This window comes from Antennarius striatus, chromosome 8 (assembly GCF_040054535.1).
Source record: "Antennarius striatus isolate MH-2024 chromosome 8, ASM4005453v1, whole genome shotgun sequence".
In the NCBI taxonomy this organism is placed as follows: Eukaryota; Metazoa; Chordata; class Actinopteri; order Lophiiformes; family Antennariidae; genus Antennarius; species Antennarius striatus.
Window position 1 is genome coordinate 12,456,768 of NC_090783.1, and position 21,801 is coordinate 12,478,568.

The window sequence follows — 21,801 nt, forward strand, 5'->3', positions numbered from 1 at the left end:
AAGGTTTCTTTCTTTTTCTGTCTGAAGGTTGGTGCATGCATAGTAAACCAAGAAAATAAAATTGTTGGCATTGGTTACAATGGTATGCCCAACGGCTGTGATGATGACCTGCTGCCATGGTCCCGATCTGCAGAGGAGTGGCTTGATACAAAATACCCTTATGGTAATAATGCACACGCAATTATCATTATTACATTTTAACAAAATATTCTCTTGCATATAATAAATTTCCTACTTCATTACTTAAGCTTTTATCATTGCTCAAATACTTACGACTCATCTACTTCTTCTTTTCCTTTCGGCTTTTCCCTTCAGGGGTCGCCACAGCGAATCAATTGCCTCCATCTAACCCTGTCTTCTGCATCCTCTTCTCTCACACCAACTACCTTCATGTCCTATTTCACTACATCTATAAACCTCCTCTTTGGTCTTCCCCTAGGCCTCTTGCCTGGCAGTTCAAAACTCAGTATCCTTCTATCAATATCATTTTATTTCCCCAAAACCTCTAACATGTGCTGTCCCTCTGATGTACTCATTCCTGATCCTATCCTTCCTGTTCACTCCCAAAGAGAACCTCAGTATCTTCATCTCTGCTACCTCTAGGTCTGTCTCCTGTCTTTTCGTCAGTGACACTGTGTCTACACCAAACAACATTGCTGGTCTCACCAGTTTTGTACACCTTTCATTTTAGCTGAAACACTTCTATCACACATCACATCTGACACTTTTCTCCAACTGTTCCATCCTGCCTGTACATGCTTCTTCACCTCTTTTCCACATTCTCCGTTGCTCTGGACTGTTGACCCTAAGTACTTAAAATCCTCCAACTTCTTGATCTCCCTGTAACCTCAGTCTTCCACTTGGGTCCCTCTCATTCACACACATGTGCTCTGTCTTACTGCAGCTAACCTTCATTCCTCTCCAGGACAAACCTCCACCTCTCTAGCTTCTCCTCCACCTGTTCCCTGCTCTCACTGCAGATCACAATGCCATCTGCAAACATCACAGTCCATGGGGATTTCTGTCTAACCTCGTCTGTTAGCCTGTCCATCACCATAGCAAACAACAAAGGTCTCAGAGCTGATCCCTGATGCAGTCCCACCTCCACCTTGAACTCCTCTGTCACACCTACAGCACACCTTAACCACTGCCTCTGGGCTTGCACTAGGAGGTAGTATGACTAAGCCACTGTGGCTCAGTGTAAAAGAATTGAGCAAGCCACAAAAAGCCACATTCTGTGTCCAAGACTGTGGCGGACAACCAACACTTGTCGTGTGGGGGAGGTCCGGGGGGCCTCCCCTGGGAAATTTTTTAGAAAATGTGGTTGTTTTCCTGCATTAAGAGGGCAAAATCTTCTGTTCAGTTTACCTACAAAAATACAGTAAAGTCAACAGTTCAAGCTGAACTATCTTTATTTCTGTCCTACTTTATGCAGGTATGAATGTGAGATTCAACAATTGAAAACTTCCATTCACTATGTGAGGATACAGTCATACAAAATAATACTCAATGTTTACTTGTAAGTTTTACTTAGACTAGAAGACATTTCAACTTTGACCACCACCAACACCATTGGTATGCCATAGTTTATTTTTTTTAATTCAATAACATGATTTTTCATTTCAATTTAAAAAAGCATGAAAAATATCAAACGAGGTGAATACACATTTACATGCATCGCTGGTTATTCCTGCCGATCATAGGGATCAAAAGTCTAAGACTACAAACAAGTATTGATAATATCTTTCATTGACCTTCTGATCGGTCTGTCACCACTCCTCCCCCCTCTCAGCATTCACCGTTTGTTTATTAATGAGGACTTTAACACAAACTCTACTATAAAACACTGGATTTTTTTGATCGATCGTCCTCGCCTTGTCTTACACCAATTTGCGGGTTCAGCTTGGAAAAAAAACAATATTTTTGTTTTTCATTGGACGAAATGAGGTCATGACCCGAGTGCATATTTAATGATCGGGAGCGTTCGGGTCACTTCGGCTATTTCCGTCGGCATGCTTCGGCTAAATTCCGTCGGCATGCGGAAACAGCGTCGCTAGCGCCGTTCGCTAGCGGAAGTAGCGGCGCTCGCTAGCGGAAGTAGCGGCGCTCGCTAGCGGAAGTAGCGCCGCTCGCTAGCGGAAGTAGCGCCGCTCGCTAGCGCCGCTCGCGAGTGAAAAAGTTGTAAGTTTTAGTCTTTTTTCCGTAAAAATAAGAACGCCACTGTGGCTACACAGTCTAAAAACCTTGTAGCCAATCTGGAATTTACTTCGCCTATGGCGAAGTGGCGAATGGCTAGCGCAAGCCCGGTGTCTTACAGTCCTCATACATGTCCCTGCATGGAATGCTAAATTTGTAAGTTGTTGAGATTTTTGTTGCCAGCTCCGCCAGTTTTTTAATACATGATTTTTCAGTCTCTTTCATAAGAAAGACGAGTGATTTTTTCGAAGTGCGGGGAGGAAACCATCCTTTTCGGCAGCATTCATTCGCCCATTCATTCACATCAGTCTCCGTCTTACTGCCGACTTTTGTGGGCAGTCCTTCGGATACCACTATGAGTGCCACTTTAACTTGGTCTTCTAGAGGTATACCATTTGGATCATCTGGAATATCATTCCAATTAAACCATTCATTCTCTCGGTCGAATTCACCTTCCATTGTGAACTCTTAAGGCCTTTTATTAAATTTGAATTCTCACAAAGAGGTTTGGAATTTAGCGTCAGAGTACTCCCACTTCTGGTATTTGTGTTCAATAGTTTTAAATAGAGAAAATTATGTCATCGGGTAGCACGCCCACTCCCGGTATTCACTATCACAGCGCGCAGGTTAGCCTTTACCACTTAACCTCTCAGTCACTTCCGTAATGGAAGAATTTTTCCGACGTTTTGCCAATAGACGGCTTTAACACTGGGATCTACGTGTCAATAGACCAATGCAACCCGCACCGACTCTTAGAGTGACCGTTAATTTAAAATAGTGGGTATAAACGTGTCAACCCCACTGAGTACCACTACCTGCCAGAAAAATGTACTTGTAGTGGCCAGCACGGATGCCGCCGTGATGTAAAAGATTACTGTCCGAAAAAGCTGTCACTGCGTATAATCTTTTAACATGACACAATTCAACAGATCTGTTTAAAGAGTTCAAGAACTTCCCTTGTTGTCCGAATGCAAAATGATTTAAACGGGACCAAATTGAAGTTGGTGGATCTTAACAGCTCTTCAACAGACAGAGACTAATCCGTGTGAGGATAAAATTCCTCTTACCTTATTTGGGTACCCTTGGATGTTGTCTCTGTCGGTCAAAAGTCCGGTCAAGATCTCGTCGGGGCCACCAACTGAAGGAAAGGCCGGAAAACCTGGTCCTGGAGGACGGCTGACCTCGTGGCCTTTCGGCGTATTCGTTGATCTTGAACTAGGACAGACTTCCTCATAAAATACCACAAATCCTCGCTGGGCACCCTGTCATAAGCTTTCTCCAGATCTACAAGAACACAATGCAGCTCCGTTTGGCCTCCTCTGTACTTCTCTATCAACATCCTCAAAGCAAATTCTGCATCTGTAGTACTCTTTTTTTGGCATGAAACCACACTGCTGCTCACAAATGCTCACTTCTACCCTTAGTCTAGCTTCCACTACTCTTTCCCATAACTTCATTGTGTGGCTCATCAGCTTTATTCCTCTTTAGTTGCCACAACTCTGCACGTCTCCCTTGTTCTTAAAAATGGGCACCAGCACACTTCTCCTCCATTCCTCGGGCATCTTCTCACTATCTAAGATCCGGTTGAACAACCCAGTCAGAAACTCTACTGCCACCTCTCCTAGACACTTCCAAACCACTACAGATATATCATCAGGACCGACTGCCTTTCCACTCTTCATCCTCTTCAATGCCTTCCTCACTTCATCCTGACTAATTTTTGCTACTTCCACAGCAGTCATCTCTTGTAGTCTTTGTTCTCTCTCATTTTCCACGTTCATCAACTCTTCAAAGTACTCTTTCCATCATCCCATCACACTACTGGCACCTGTCAATAGACTTCCATCCCTATCCTTAATCACCCTAACCTGCTGCACATCCTTCCCATCTCTGTCTCGCTAACCTGTTGATCAATCTCTCCCTCCTTACCGTCCAAGCGAGCATACAAGACATCATAAGCCCCTTGTTTGGCCTTATCTACCTCTACCTTCACCTTAAGCTGCATCTCCCTGTACTCCTGTCTACTCTCCTCAGGCCTCTCAGTGTCCCACTTCTTCTTAGCTTACCTATTTCTCTGTATACACTTCTGCACCTCTTCATTCCACCACCAAGTCTCCTTATCTTCTTCCCTTCCAGATGACACACCAAGTACTCTCCTACCTGTCTCCCTGATCACATTAGCTGTAGTTGTCCAGTCATCTGGAAGCATCTCCTGACCACCCAGAGCCTGTCTTAACTCCTTCCTAAAAGTCATGCAACACTCTTCCCTTTTCAGCTTCCACCATTTCGTCTTCTGCTCTGCCTTTGCCCTCTTCATCTTCCTCACCACCAGAGTCATCCTACACACCACCATCCCATGCTGTTTGGCTACACTCTCGCCTAACACTACTTTGCAGTCACTGATCTCCTTCAGATTACACCGTCTACACAAGATGTAGTCTACCTGTGTGCTCCTACCACCACTCTTATAGGTCACCCTATGTTCCTGTCTCTTCTGGAAGAAAGTATTCACTACAGCCATTTCCATCCTTTTTGCAAAGTCAACTACCATCTTTCCTGCTGCGTTCCTCTCCTGGATACCAAACCTGCCCATCACCTCCTCATCACCACTGTTTCCTGCACCAACATGTCCATTGACGTCTGCTCCAATGACAACTCTCTCACTTCTCGGTATGCTCTGCATTACTTCATCAAGTCCAACCAGAATTTCGCCTTCTCTTCCAGCTCACATCCTACCTGTGGAGCATACCCACTAACAACATTAACCATCACACCTTCTATTTCTAGCGTCAGACTCATAACTCTATCTGACACTCTTTTTCAATCAATCAATCAAGTTTTATTTATATAGCGCTTAATCATGGCAGCAGACATTTTCAAAGCGCTTTTTACCTCCAGGACATTCCTAACAAATTCCTCCTTCAAGATAACTCGTACTCCATTTCTCTTCCTATCTACACCATGATAGATCAACTTGAATCCTGCTCCTAAACTTCTAGCCTTGCTATCTTTCCACCTGGTCTCATGGACACACAGTATGTCTACCTTCCTTCTCTGCATCATGTCAACCAACTCTCTACCTTTTCCTGTCATAGTTCCAATATTCAATGTCCCTACTCTCAGTCCTATACTCTTGGCGTTCCTCTTCTCTCTCTTCCTATGATCACACTTTCCTCCTCTCTTCGACGAACAGTAGTCCAATTTCCACCGGCTCCTTGTAGGTCAACAGCACCGATGGCTGTCGTTGTTAACCCAGGCCTCGACCGATCTGGTATGGAAGTCATAGGTTTCATTTGCATGTTTGATTTGGCAAAAGTTTTATGCCAGATGCCCTTCCTGACGCAACCCTCTGTATTTATCCGGGCTTGGGACTGGCACAATAAGACACTGGCTTGTGCCCTCTTGTGGTTACATTTACTTAAGACTCATAGGAGACATGTAAAAAATCTAATTTTGTGTAATTTTGTCTTTTTTTAAAGAGCCATCACATTGCCCACCAATAAATTGACACGTGTCATGCAAAAATCAAAATGATAAATAATGTAAACATTTTTTTTCTGTTGAATTCCTTTTTCTCTGTCTTTGTTTATTGTAAAATAACATTAAAAATCTAATAAAATTGTGTCTATTCGAAAAATTTCTGCATAATAACTAAAACTTTAACCCAGAATAAAGTATTTAAGAATATTGCAGTTTTCACAAACCCCGATCACAGAAATAAAATTTTCCCCTCCACCTCTGGAGAAATCGAAGTCTAAATGTCATTTATGTCAAAGTACAACCTGATGGCATTGGAAAATTAGAATATTTGATACTTGTATGTCCTTTATGTCCTCCTAAGTCTGTAAACCATTCTGACCTCAAATTAATGAAAAATGAATCTGATGTAGTGTTGATGAAGAGTGAAGGTGTAAATTGCTTAATATTTTCACATATCAATCAAAATGACGAACTGCCAAAATGTCAGAAATGAGAACTTGTGAAAGGTTTCAGTAATTAAAAGATTTAACATTGGTGTGGCCACTCCTTTCAAGATTTTATTTGCCTTGAAACGAGAAGTTATTAAAGCTACACTGTGAATGGAAGTAGTTTTTAACCAAACCTTTACAAAGTTGGGTCAGTGCCCGATTACGAACACATAATTTTTATGTGTTTGTAATCGTCTTTACATCATATTGATGTGAAATAGAGATGTTTTGGCGCTCCGATACACGCCCCAGACTCGGTGTTCTCATGTGAAGCACTGCTTCAACGTTTGTGTCAAACATGGAAAAACCATGTGACTGATGACGTTTGACACACTCAAGTGCTCTGAAACACTTAAGCGCTTCATTCACCAGGTGAAACAGTTTAGTGGTCCTAATCAATGGGTGACAGTTGGTCCAAGGTTTTCATCTCGATACCTCATAGCAGTGAGGGTGTCATTATCTAACCTGTACAGGTCTGTGCGTCCTTCCAGGGATATGCCTCCCCAGACCATCACTGACCCACCACCAAACCGGTCGTGCTGAATGTTGTTGCAGGCAGCATAACGTTCTCCGCGACATCTCCAGAGCCTTTCATGTCTGTCGCATGTGCTCAGGTTGAACCTGTTCTTGTCGGTGAAGAGCACAGAGCACCAGTGGCGTAGTTGCCAATTCTGGTGGTACTGTATATGGCAAATGCTAATCGAGCTCTACGGTGCTGGACGGTGAGCACAGGGCCCACTACAGGACGTCGGACCCTCAGGCCACCCTCATGAAGCCTGTTTTTGATTGTTTGGTCAGAAATATTCACCAGTGGCCTGCTGAAGGTCATTTTGTAGGGCTCTGGCAGTGCTCATCCTGTTCCTCCTTGCACAAAGGAGCAGATACCGATCCTGCTGAGGGTTTAAGGACCTTCTATGGGCCTGTCCAGCTCTTCTGGAGTAACTACCTGTCTCCTGGAATCTCCTCCATGCTCTTGAGACTGTGCTGGGAGACACAGCAAACCTTGCACCGGCACGTATTGATGTGCCATCCTGGAGGAGTTGGACTACCTCTGTAGCACCCAGGTACCGCACCATGCTATCAACAGAGATGTTGATCCAAGCCAAATGAAAAGCTACAGCAGTAGAAAGTCAGTCAGTAAAAAATCAGCCAAAAGAGAAGAGTAGGGAATTAAAAGTATCAGTAGCGTCAACCTGAAAAACCATTCTTGTTTTGGGTGACGTCTCATTGTTGCCCCTCTGATGCACCTGTTGTTGATTTTATAAAGGACAAAGCAGCTTAAACTGATTAACAAACTTCTGTTGTCTCTTGATGCTCCGTCCCACAGTATGTCATGCAGAGCTGAATGCCATCATGAACAAGAACAGCACAGATGTGAAAGGTTGCACCATCTATGTGGCTTTGTTCCCCTGCAATGAGTGTGCCAAACTCATCATCCAAGCAGGTGAGTGGTGACAGTTGCAACATAAACATCGTCTCTCTCTCTCCTCTGTCTGTCCTCTCTCACAAACACACGCTTAAATTGATTGTAAATATTAGTTGATTGAAACTTAAATGCAGTCAAAGTTTGGTGGTGAAATGAATAATGAGCAAGTGCTGTCGTAGTAAACTGATTTTTATTTAATTTATATTTGTCTTATTGTATTTTTTAACAACAGAAACAGTTTTTCATATCTTCAACTCCCTAAAATAATGACTTCAGTCATTTTTTGGACAAAAATTATTTTTTTTGCCTAAGTGATGTCCTCATGACCTTGCCACCTCTGTGACATCACGTACATCCTCAGTTGAACAGATCATATGATTCTACCCTCTTGTATAATGACTTGTATGTCAAGACTGTGACTTGGGCTGTTTTGATTTTATAAGCTTTTCAAAGACAGTGGCGCCAATCAGCACAGATCCATATCGCATCTCCAACACTCGTCTGCCTCATCTCAACTTCATCATACCCATACACAACTGTAAACAAGATAAATATGTGCCGTGTGCGTCAGCGTCTGTGTTGACTATGGCGGTGAGGATACCCCGGACAAACGCATATATACAGGCTACACATACACAGACCAAAGCGGAGCTAATTAGGTAGCTCAAGTCAACTTCAACAAATACGGAAATTTCAGCGTCTGGCTCTGAGCCAGTACATTGCCACACACTGCTCCCTTAGCCTGGACACAAACTTCACCTCTGGGGTGACTAAGCCCTTATCTATTAAACGGAGGGTGTTCACGTGCAGATGGGGGTGGGGCTATGTCTGTCCCTACTGTCAATAAATCCCTTTGTGAGGTCACAATGGGTGCTGACTTGAAATGAGACGTTTTTGGACTCTTCCTTGCACACCTCCTACGAAACTCAAACTTTCAGTGGAACTGGTGATCCTGTTGTTGGTCCAGTCACTAAGGGAATCCAACTTCTTCCTGTATTGTCTACTAGGTTAATAAACTAACTAGGTTTTGGAATTACCTAGGTTGGACAAAATGGTTGGTACCCCTCTGTTAATGATAGAAAAATCCACAATGGTTATTGAAAATGCTGGAAACTTTCAAAAGTAACAACAAATTTGAAATTATAGAAAATTAAACAATCAAAGTCAGGCATCACTTTTAATTGTCGTTTTTAAAAAAACAAACTACTGAAACATTCCCGGACAAAAATGATGGAACCTCTGTAAAAGATTGAAAAAAAATTGACCAGAGGGACATGAATAACTCAGATGTGTCTTGTAATTGGCATCACAGGTGTGTTGAATCTCATAAGTAGTCAGTCTGCCTATTTGAAGGATGACAAATAGTCACTGTGCTGTTTGGTTATATGGTTTGTACAGCAATGAACATGGACAGCAGAAAGCAAATAAGAGAGTTGTCTCAAGAGCTTAGAAACAAAATTATAGACAAACATAAGACAATCTCTAAGCAGCTTAATGTTCCTGTGACAACAGTGGCACATATTAATCAAAAGTTTAAGATCCACGGGACTGTAGCCAACCTTCCTGGACGTGGCCGCAAGAGGGAAATTAATGGATAGTTCAAAAGGTATCTGAAGAGCCCAGAACAACCTCCAAATAAATTAAATATGAACTCCAAAGCCAAGGTACATCAGTGTCATTTTGCACTACTCATCATTGTTTGAGCCAAAGTGAACTCCATTGGGGGAGGTGACCAAGGAGGACACCACTGTTGAAAGCAAATCATAAAAAACCGAGAAAGGAATTTATTAGTATTCCATGAGAAAGTAGAAAAGCTCTCACAAGCTATAAAAAAATATGAGCAATCCTTTTGAAGAGGAGAGTCAGAATCTTCTTCTGATTGATAAATATGATATTGGTCAACAAACTGGCAGAGCAGATTGGCACACACCTGGATAAATTTGGCTGCACACCTGTGGCAGCAGTGGCTCAGTGGTAGAGCGTGCGGTAGAAGATTGGCAGTTCAATTCCAGCTTTTGCCCAAAAACACCTGAGTGAGAGCTGACAGTGGGAGGTGTCAGCTCACCTCTGGAGCACTGCCGAGGTGCCTTTTGAGCAAGGTGCTGTCCCCCCTTACAATTTGCCCATTTGGGCGCACCAAGCAGGACCTGCCCGCCACTCTCCCTCCCCCTGCCCCGCCACTCTCCCTCCCCCTGCATGCGTACAGGCCTCTTGTGTGTGTTTGCGTGTTCAGGGCCTGTACACAGTAACTAATATAATGTATATACAGTGCAGTCTCGTTGTTTGTAGTCAATGTGTTCCGGAAACCACACGCTATTAACGAATTCCGCGATCGAGGGACAAAGTATTTATCTTAAGGCACACTTGGATTATAAGGCGCACATTTAATAAATAGTTTTATTTTATATATTTATTTCATGTATAAGGTGCACCGGATTATAAGGCGCATATAATAAAAAATAAATAAATAAAACTGTAGCAGCTCTAGTTGCGCTATCCGTCCACTAGATGGACCATTCATGACTGAGTACCTTTTATTACTGTGAATAGCCCCTATTGTTAGGTCAATGAGGCCATTCTGAGCCTCATCAAGAAAACTTGATCACTTTGCCATCTTAGAAGTCAGCACGCATGGGTTTTTTTTTTTTGTTGTTGCTGAGACTTACTGATAAAAGTAGTACAAAATTATCTCAAAACATAGTCAAAATATATTTTATTTCTATAGCGTAAAATCCTAACAGAAGTCATCCGATGGATCTTTCCCTATAGAGCTGATCCAAAGAAGTTTCTCAAGCCTATTTACAGAAAGCCAACAGAATTCTCCAGAACGCAAGCAGTGGAGAGGAAAAGTGCTGAGCACAGCGAATTATTTCCTGATCTGAAGTTCGAAGCAAATAGTTAAGCGCCAACGTTCGTCTTCATTTATTATTTAAATCCTGTTTCGATCGATCGGCAGTCCAGTCGGAGGTGAGGTGCAGCTGTTTGCTCCTGCACTGTGTGTCCTAAGTAATTTTTTAAACCAGTTTGTAATGTCAGGATGCTAATTTTCTGACAAATGCAACGCTCTGTTTTACTCATAGAACTGACTTTAACGTTGGTGCCTAACCGCCGTGAACCTCACCGCATGTCGCTATCAGACAGAATACCTAAGCCTTAACTGCGCCACCCCCACCCCCCCCACACACACACACAGTTACCTGTTGTTTCAGGTATCAACTACATTCGCAAATCAATTGCAGCACACCAGGCACCTTCGTCGAGCAGTGACTCAGGCCCCGTCCACATGATGCTGGAACGTTTTGAAAATGCAACTTTTTTGTTGCGTTTACACCTTCCGTCCACACGAAAACGCAGAAATCCTGAACAAAAATGCACATTTTTGTGTACAAACATGATGGCTGTACGAACCTTGTTGATGGCAGCATTCTTGCAGGCGTTTTGTGACAACAACACATGGAGGATTCCTATTGGATAAAATTTTACTCAATACTGCCACCACATGGTTTAGCATGCTTACAGCCGTCTTCAAAAACGCACTGAGGCGTTTACGTGTGGACGGAGATTTTTTTGAAAATGCTGTCGTGTGGACGCAAATCGTTTTCAATGCGTTTTCAAAAAGTTGTGTTTTCAAAACAATCCGTTATCGTGTGGACAGGGCCTCAGCTCCTGAAATTTCAGAAGAGGCAGGAAGTTCATCTCTGAGGGCCTTTCATTCACCTTTATGCCAGTTTATCCCTGTGTTTCCGCAGACAAATACAATTGACCGTCACTAGATTCCAGATAACAGCATTGACACTTGACAATGGCATTTATTAGACTAATTAAGTTTAAAGTGGGTTATTTCTGGCGGTAAATTGGTTGGGAACTACTGAGGTAAGTCAGTCAAACTCTATTAATAGAATTGTTGAAAATTCCCTAAGTTTTGCTATGTTATTGTGATGTTTATTTTTAGCCAGGCACCGTTTGTTTTTTTCTTTAGCCGGGTGCCGTGAGTTACCAATATATGTTCTCCCGTACCAAAAACTGAGTCGTTCATGAAGAAATTAAGTTCTATAATGCTGCAAGTGATTAATTAAATGTCTGAAAACTGAACTGTCCCCTGTGCTGTCCGCAGGCTGCTCTCCGGTCAGAGAGAGAGCACCTTGCGCTTTACCACCACTATTACGGCGACGCTCCTTGACTGCCCTAGTCAGGGGGCGTAGCCCGGCCAGAGTGCCTTCTGAGGGTGTCCCCTGGAGGCGTAATGCGGCATGACTACCGGCCAGACTGCTGGCTTCTTTTCAGGAATCTTGTTTTTAACCAATTTTAAGATTTATCAATATATAAGGTGCATTGGATTACAAGGCGCACTGTAGATTTATGAGAATATTAAAGGCTTTTAAGTGTGCCTTATAGTATGGAAAATACTGTATTTAATTTACACGTTTATGATCCTCCCCATACTGATATTAAACCATCTTTTATCTGTATTACCTTTTCCCACACTCTGATAGATTAAAGCAATTTTGTGTCTCATGTAAGTCCGACACACACGGAACTGAGCGCACTTCTGGATTCCGTCAGCCAATAGAATATGCGTACGGTATCACGTGACTGCCTACCAAAAATCCGCGATGAGGTGAAGTCGCGAGCGTTAATGCGCGAATGCGTGAGGGCGCACCATATATTACTGGTGACTAAGTAGAGTGTGCCACTAATTTTCCTTCGGGGATTAATCAGGAATATGAAATTAAAAATAAAATAAAGGCAAGTTCTGTTTCTAGGAGTTTAAAAAGGGACTTGAAAAAGAATCCAATCAAGAAGAATAGGGTTGACCATTTCTGACAGGTACCTGCCTCTGTTGACTCTTCAAAAGCAAAAAGTGCTGAAAGAAAACTGGCAACTGTTCTTCAAGCTGTCCATATCATGGCAGAGCAGAGAGCTTGTATTGGAAAATATTGGTATTTTATTGTTTCTGCTATATTATGCAACTGACTGTGGACTGTTGACTGAATAATAAGTGTGTAGTCATCTACTCTTTGCTGACACAACAGAGGTCAAGGAGACTTGTGTTAGTTCACACCCAAAGATGACAATCACTGAGCTGTGGACACCAACTGTCACAAGTTGAAAAAGTGATATACCGTATTGGCCCGAATATAAGACGACCCTGATTATCAGACGACCCCCTCTTTTTCAAGAATCAAGTTTGAAAAAAGACTTTTTGAACACCAAATTTAATTTTTATATTAATATTATATGTTATATATATTATATGTGAGAATTTTAGGTGATCTTTTTGAGCTCTCCATCTCAGTACATTACACTCTGTGACACCATATTTCACAGCCGCTTTGCAATTGTTTGAAGACTCTGCCTCATTTATCACCGTCACATTGAATTTTGCATCATAACTTCTCCTCAGCTGTTGGTTAACCTGGCCGATCTTCAACCCACTTTTCTCCAGATTGTCGCTACGTTTCTCCATTTTCTGTTATCTCTTCTCTTACTTTCTTCTCTTTTCTTTCTTGCCGCTATTTTTTATTTTTCTTCTTCGTGCTACCGCTATTTTTATTTTTCTTCTTCGTGACAGGGGTTCGCTTTGGCCTGTGGAGTTAATTTGAGCATTCTCTTTAAAGATGTCTGGCGCCATCTAGCGTTGAGAATGGGTATAATGTGTAGTCCCCGACATTATACCCATTGAAGTCTTATTTCAAAGCAAAAAACACTGTCTTATATTCAGGCCAATACGGTATATTGGCTGCAAACATTCACAGCTGATAAGTGAACTATGACGACTGAGCTATCAATAAAAGTCATGGAGAAAACAGTCCCACTATGAGGGGGACTGCTTTGAACCCTCGTGAGGGGTGTGATCGTGTCTGCTTCTGCCAGCAGGTGTAAAGTGTTACTTTGTGGTTTGAGCTGTTTATTTCTCTCTCTGTGTTTAGGTATTTTAGGATTTAAGACCTAACAGCGTGACTTCATGAGAATCAGTTACATTTTACTGTCCTCAGTGATGTTGGAAAGCTCCACAAGTCAGACATCTCACTTCACTGCCGTTTTTGAGTCAAGTTGCAACCACTGCGGCAGAGCCAGATGCAAACACCGTCATCATTGATAGTGCAGCGTTGTTGAATGTTCTGGCGTCACAGAGTTCAAAGAGGATAGAAGATGATAGAATGCTCGATGTACATGAGAATGGTCATTGTTTAAGGTCAACCAGCCATCTAGTCTGACAGATGAAACTAGATTTTAAGTGAGATGCAAGTTATTATTTTGCACCTATGTCTTCTGTTTTTCTTAATTTTCCCTCCCATTGTCTCTCCAGGCATTAATGAAGTCGTCTATCTTTCTGATAAGTACCATGACATGCTTGAGATGGTCTCTTCCAGAAGGCTGCTCAATATGGCAGGCATACAATGCAGGTGAGGATTTCACTCGTATTCCACACAAATACAATTTCTTGATGAAATTTGAATTTCAGTCTGATTCTCTTGAGATGATTTTGTAATTAACATCTTGCATACCAGTTTTTGCCAGCTTTTATCTTCTGTCCATCTTCAGTTACTTTCTTCCAGTTATAAAATATTTTTCAACAAGTGTATATGAATATCATTGTAAGTTCAGAAATGTGAAAAATGTACACATTTCCCCCTCACCTGAATTCAATAAAATTTCACATTTTGTGCACGGCTTTAAGTTGTACAGCTAATAACAGGATTCTTTGTTACCTCTATTTATTTTTTTGATCTTTTGTTATGTTATGATCATGCTCATGATCTGTTATATTAGCAAGGAGAAAATGCTGATATCAGAAATCTTTAATGTAATGCGCTCTTTCAAATATTTTCGATGCTACAACATAGCCAAATTTCTAACAAAACTAAAATTATCAAAATTAATGGAAGGATTACGGTGGAGGACCCACTTGGATTTAGTGCCTCTTACCCAAAGGGGCGGCAGTGGCTCAATCAGTAAAGCAGGGCATCCAATGATCACGGGAATGGTGGTTCGATTACCACTCCTGCCCAGCCATCTTCGAAGTGTTAGCTTAGAGTGGGAGGTGTTAGCTTTCCTTCCCGAGCACTGCCGAGGCACCCTTGAGCACGGCACCGCCCCATCTGAAGGCTTCTCATTTTGTGTAGTAAATTGCATGCTTACAGACCCTTGTGTGTATGTGTGTGTGTGTGTGTGTGTGTGTTCAGTAAGAGTGAAATGATAGTTTACCCAAGAGGACCAATAAAGGGAGTTTTTTTCTTCTCAAAACTGTCCATTCTGTTCTCGCAAAGAAACTGTTTTTCACTTCTTCCTAGACTGTCAGAGACTCAACAATCTGTTCCTGTTTATAGAGAGAATCTTTCTCTTTCGCGCTTGTTTTTAACAAACAGGTATACATTATTGGTATGAGATGCGGGAAGAATTAAAAAAAAAAAAAGAATTGACTGATTCTAAACTTTCTTCTGGGCCAAGCAAAGATGGCAATTTATCTAAGCAGGAGTAAAACGGTTGAAGATTCGTCTGATTGCAGTGCAGGAACCATTTTAAGAAGAAGGTGTCAAGGCAAGAATCAGAATCGATTTTAACTATTTCAGAGCTATGAATAACTTAGACATTTTTACAAACTTATGGTGTGTCAAGGGTGTCTTATGTTCCATGTTGAGTGAGGAAGTTGTGTTCAGTCAGTGGCTGGTTGGATTCCAGGGCTTTAAACCAGAATTTTTTGCCAATCGGTTTGTTCCGAACAGAAATGGAATTAAAACGTTTCCGGTTTTGCGTTCCACCCATAAACTGACGTTCCTGAACCGGTAAGAACAAAAAAATAAAGTTCCTGAACCAGTTAATGACGTTCCTTGTAAGTATAAATATGTAGGTGCTGTATTTTGCGCACCATGAGATGCGCTTAAAAGCCTTAAAGTTTTTCAAAAATCACGCTGCACCTTTTAACAATAACAATCTTATGTGTACACTCAGTTCCAAAATCTGTAAGAATGTTTTTCTGTGATTTTAGTCAGTGCCAGTTGGACCATTTTCCACCAACGTAGGACGTATTGCGTCACTACTTACGCCAGCAGCGATAAACCAATTAGAGAACATGGCGCGAGGCTATGTCCGGCACACCTCCGGTAGCTACCGGTATACAGTAAATGCCGGTATTGTACCACAGATATGCTGCATAATCACATTTGTATGGCTAAAGACCCCCGACAATGGCATGAGCAAAGAGACACGCTTACGACGCAACATGTAAACTCCAGGCTATCAGTCCTGGTTGTTCCGGTTCACGTAGCGACCGGGTGGCTTTTTTCACGCTTTGCCATCTCTCTTGATCTGTGACTCCATGCATGCCCATACCACCGCTTCTTTAAAAAACCACGTCAAGCGACTGAATTCAGAGCTTGCCATCATCCTGGGAGGATTAAGGAAAAAACTCCAACCGCTGGACATTGTTGTAAACAGAGCATTTAAAGTTAAGCTGCATGTGTGTCGTGGAGTGATGGATGAGAGACGTGAACACACGTTTACCAGGACTGGGGGGCAGTCCTGGGGGGCAGTCACCACCACAATGTGTGCATGGATTGCGGATGCCTGGACTAACAAATCAGCTTCGACTTTTGTCCAATATGTTTCGCAAAAGCCGGCATCGTTACTGGGCAGCCACCCAGAAACGTGATGGTCAGCGATAGTGAAATTTCCAAGCTATTCAATGCAGACCGAAGATCAGGACTTCGAAGGATTTAGCACAGATTTATCAAAAAATAAAGAAATAAAAACCTATTTAAAAAATAATGTCAATGTATTTTTTTTTTATTTAAATACATAGTACAACACAGTTCAACCACAATCACCTTTTTGCTTCCGTTTGCAAGCATCCACTAAACAATAAGGTGCGCCGTGTGTAAAAGTACAGAGAGTAGAGTATAACTTTATTTGTCCGTGACGGAGGTTCCATCAGGGAAATTGATTTCTCCGTCGCACACAGCATAGCAAGTACAAGAAACACAGAAAAAGCACACAGAAAGCACCAGCGCATAGAAAATAGCACATCGAAGTACAGAAATTCTTTAACTTAGATTGTGCCTCTTTATACAATGCGCCGAATGGTGCGCAAAATACAGTAACTTAAGTACTTTTAAATTGGCAACTAAAGCAATTAGTTTATACTATCGACTATATAGATATGCCCCTACCCTACAGTAAACAGTACCACAGCACTACACCTCTGCTTTATGCAAGCTCTATCACTGTAGTTAAGGCTTATGCCTCCTCCTTAGACACTACATGAAATAAGACAAGAATAACTTCCACCATGTCATTTATTGCTGAACAACAGATCTTCATTGTGCCTCTCCCATAGCTCAATATTACTACATAGCGCTGGCAGTACGGGAACACAATGCACTGAAAATGACTTCAGCCAATGAGTTATTGTCTAAATCATACATTTTTAAGATTGACATACTGCAGTGTTTACCTGATATGATTAAATTGTGACTGGGAGACTGCCCTTTTCCTAACTGCTGCTGATAGCCGCTACTTCTCTCTGCTCTCATCCTGCGTCGAGTGAATGACAGGAAGTGAAACATGAGGTCAAATTTTTTTTTCAAGAACGAAAAAAAACCAGGTATTAACAATTTACAATTATTTTCTGTTACAATTCTGTTCCGGAACATTAAAAAAGTTTTCGTTTTTTCGTTCCTACCAAAATACCAAAAGTTTCTGGTTTTCATTTTCGTTCCATGAACCGGCTCAAAGCCCTGTTTAATTCATATATATTTTGCGAATATTCCTTCTTTTTGTATTACTTGCTGCTGAAATGTGAGTTTGTCTGCATGAATCTCTTTTGCATTTTGTATCAACGTGACTATCTTGTATTTCGACTTTCATGAATAAACGTCGTTTTAAAAATCAAATCTTACGTGATTTTAAAAATCAAATCTTCGTCTTTTTCTTCTTCAATCAGAGTAGGTAGTCTGGGTGGATAAATTTTTTAACCAGGGGTGTCAGTGTGTATGCACCTCTGTGCATGCTGTCTGCTAGAGTTGCTCTCATTTTTACTTTTTAAAAAACCTTTTTGTTACGTACTATCTCTTATTGCTTCCTTTGTATAACTTAATTTGCTGATGGTGGCTATTTTATTCAACCATAGCCCAGTGAAATAGTCAACACCCAAATGCAGCCATTGTGATTTCAGTATACTGTCGTGGAAATTTCTGTAATGAAGGCAATCACAAGGAACTGTCTTTCAAATTTTTATTTCACTTTGCAGCAGCTGCAAGTGGGTGAGAGATGCAAGTCAACATGTAGCTTTGTTTTATGTGTCACCAAATCATACTTCAGTGAGTGTTCATTTTTATACAGGAGAAAGGTATGCAAAACTAAGCACCCCCTATAAAAGAAACATTATTTTGTCAGTTGCATACAGTGGGAAAAGGACATTGGCCCTGGTCTTGAAGACTAATTCTTGACAGTTTTAATGAATGAGTTTTAATAAGTAAAATTAAAATAAACATGAAAGACAGTATTCTTCTGTGGAGACTGTAATTGAAATATTTCCATCACAATACATAAATCATGTATCTGTCGAAAAATCTAAGCATGTAATGTCCTACCAGAGAGGGGAAAACCAATATTCTTATATTAAAGAGAAATACAGCTGCCACCCATAGGAGTTCAGTAGTAGGATGACTCTTCCTAAATGCAGTAATGAGTGCCATGGGACATCTTTCCTGCTATATTCTGATAATTTCTGACATTTTCTCTTGGATTGTGTTGAGCAGAGTAAATACAAAAAATTTTGCCGCTCGTAAATCAACAAGGTATTCTGATTAATACCCACCCCATGAATCCCTCTCAAGTTTGTAAAATGGCTACATTACCCCATTCCTATATCAGTTTACCTTGAAAGGATTGTTGAATGTGTGGAAATAAGAAAGAATAATACAATGACCAGAGGTGTCTGAATTTCTTTTTTTCCCTGTCATATTTTTTTCTTATGTCTTGTCAGTCCTCCATACCTGCTTTGAATCCTGAGTCATGGAATTAGCCAGGATGCTTAGCTTTGTAATGAAGGGTACCACGTTGTGTATGAACTGCAATTTGTTGTATGACAGATAAAATATTTGGGGCCAAATTGTTGGAGAGACAGGAGGAGAGAATGTATACACAGTGAGAAAGTGACAGGTAAAGTATTTGATGTCTTTCAGATTAGCAATATAACAACTACCATTAATACACCTTGGATCTCCTAACACAATTTAATGGATAGCCAAGCAGGCCCTGGCAACAGTCCATATATTAAGAATAGCACTGACCACATCTGAGAGGTTAAATGCTCAGGCAACACCATCAGAACTGCCTCTTTGATGAGAAGTGAAATGTCTTCAAGGAACTTTCTGCAAGTCTAGTGGATTGCTTAAAATACCTTTGGGTAACCATTATCTGGGTGAATGAGAACCTTCACAGACTTTTTATTTTTTCATATACTTGATTAATCCCCGAAGGGAAATTAGTGGCACACTTAAGTTAGTCAAATCAAATCACATGCATATGTTAGTGTGACAGGCCCTGAACAAGCCCACACAGGGGGAGGTAGAGTGGAGGGCAGCTCCTGCTTGGTGCGCCCCAAATGAGCAACTTGTAAGGGGGATGGCGCCTTGCTCAAGGGTGCCTCGGCAGTGCTCCGGAGGTGAGCTGACACCTCCCACTGTCACCTCACTGTCACCGACTGTTTTTTGTTTTGGGCGGGAGCGAGAATCGCTGATCTCAGAACATTGGACAACCCGCTCTATCACCGGCTCTAGCACTGAGCCACTGCCACCCCGACTTAACAATTTAACAAGCCAGAAGTGTGTCCATACTGTGGGAAAACTCAGAAACTACTGAATCAGAAGATACTTCATATAATGTATCGTGCATTAGTCTTGCTTTATCTGAACTACTGCGCTGAGGTGTGGGGAAACACATATAAAAGTGGTATACAGCCTCTATTCTTACTACAGAAAGCCATAAGAATTTGTCGCATGCTCATTATAGAGCACATACAAGCAGTGAAAGCTTCTTCCACCAACCTCCACATTGATTGGCAAGACAATATTTGACTTGCTAAACAGACATTGTGTCAGTTGCCTCTCTGCTCAATGCCTGTATTGGACTTCTTACAATCGGTGACTCAAACGCATACAGGCAAACTTCGGTTTCCGACCACAATTTGTTTCGGAAGGCTGTTCGAATACTTTTTTTTTTTTCTAATTCCAAATACATTTTCCCATTACAAATAGTGTCAATGGTCTTAATCCATTCCAAGACGCTAGAAAACTACCCTTTTTCAACATAATATGTTATTACATAATGACATGTACATATCAAATTGTACAGTAATAAAACATATCGAAGAAATGTAAAAGAAAGAAGCAAACACGAGAAACAAAGAAAGAAAAAAAAACGACGTAATCAGGTTAGCCTAAGGTATGAGTTACCGTCGTCTTTTGGACAGAAGTTTACAGTACCGTAACTCGCACCATAGGCAATGGAATGCAAATTAAGTGAAAAAATTATTGAATACAGTAAACTAAAATAAAAAGCACATTACCATCATGTTTTCTCTCGACTTTTCTCGCCTTTTCTCGCACTTGGCAGCGAGAAATAATAATAATTAGATTTATAAAGCGCTGGACACTCAAGACGCTTTACATTGGATCCATTATTCATTCACTCCTCATTCATACTTGGTGATGGTAGACTACCTGTGTAGCCACAGCTGCCCTGGGGCAGACTGACGGAGGTGTGGCCGCCAATCTGCGCCTACTGCCCCTCCGACCACCAGCAGAACAATCACACATATTCACACACCAGTGAGTGCCTCACTGGAGGCAAGGAAGGTCAAGTGTCTTGCCCAAGGACACAACGACAAATGACTCGGCGGGAGCGGGAATCGAACCACCGATCTTAAAACATTGGACAACCTGTGATATCACTGAGCCATGGTCGCCCCAAAGAGTTTGTTTCACGTTCAACTTCCAAATTTTGTTCGACTTCTATGACAAGAAAATTCCAAATTTTTTGGTCGAATTCCGATTTGTACGATGTCTAAAGCATTCGAAAACCAAGGTTTGTTTGTACTTCCACCTGAACTGCATTATGATGAAAATTGGAGCTCTGTGTTGAATCCACTGGAAATAAATCTTGAAGTTTTTACCTCTCGTCCGGAAGAACTGAAGACACTAGAGACATATGAGATTGATACATAACTTTTCATTTTTTCTTACATTTGGACTTGATGTGTTCCTAGTCAAGGCTTATCTATGTGTTTTTGTATTGTTCTTCCTTGTTTGCAGACAATTCAAGCCGAAGAGGAATGAGATTCTCATTGATTTTAACTCCATTAACCACTCTGAGATGACGAGCATGGCCAAACAAAAAAATTAAATGCAAACAAGGTGGGAAAGCAAAAGAAATGTTTGATAACTTTGATAGCTATTTTCTGAAAGTCTTCTGTTCCCTTGTTTGTCCATTTGAATAAAGAATGCCTTGACTTTGATCTATTGTGGTACATTGATACACCATATATTCAAGACACATTCATTTGATTCAGTTACTGCTCTCACATTTTTTTGCTTGATGACCTAAAATGACCAAGTCAAAAACATCTACAAAAATAGAAAACATACTTAATATTTAGAAACAATTGTGATTATACCACATTTGCAATGTATGTTGATGTATGAAGAAGCCAATGAAGTAGTAACAGCTACTAATCTAATGAATTTGCCCAATTTTGAAATATAATTGGCCAATAACTAGTGATGGCGAGATGAAGCCTCATGAGGCTTACAACCACTTCAGGCAACTGGTTCGAATAACGGTTCATTTCTTGACACTTCATGTGCACACAAAACAACCTGCTGGCCTTGAATACCATTACAGGCAGCTGTTGTGTCTTCATGTGTGGTCCATTCCGAGATCTGTTTTAGCTCTTGGAAATGACTACTGCAAAAAAAGAATGTATAAACAAATAATTAATTGACTAAGTGTATGATATATACAGTATATATAGCTAGAACATGCATGTGTGCGGACACAGCGTGACACAAACCCGGAACCACCTTGCTGTGTGGCAACAGTGCAACCAACTGCACTGCACAGCGCCACCATGCCGCCACCTGAGTGGTTTATATCGCTGTTAATACTCAGGGCAAACTCCGTACCACTTCCTGAGTCAGTCACATATCA

At 41.3% G+C, this 21,801-nt stretch overlaps 1 protein-coding gene across 2 annotated transcripts in view; it reads left to right on the top strand.

Annotated features, from left to right (window-relative positions):
• Positions 1-21,109, top strand: part of dctd (dCMP deaminase) — a 34,383-nt gene extending 13,274 nt beyond the window's left edge. For both annotated transcript variants that reach the window (XM_068320855.1, XM_068320857.1), the window contains exons 3-6: positions 28-163; positions 7,492-7,608; positions 13,901-13,997; positions 20,907-21,109. In XM_068320855.1, coding sequence (XP_068176956.1) covers positions 28-163; positions 7,492-7,608; positions 13,901-13,997; positions 20,907-20,997 — 441 coding nt within the window. In that variant the 3' untranslated portion in view covers positions 20,998-21,109. The remainder of the gene's footprint in view (positions 1-27; positions 164-7,491; positions 7,609-13,900; positions 13,998-20,906) is intronic.
• The last annotated feature ends 692 nt before the right edge of the window (positions 21,110-21,801 follow it).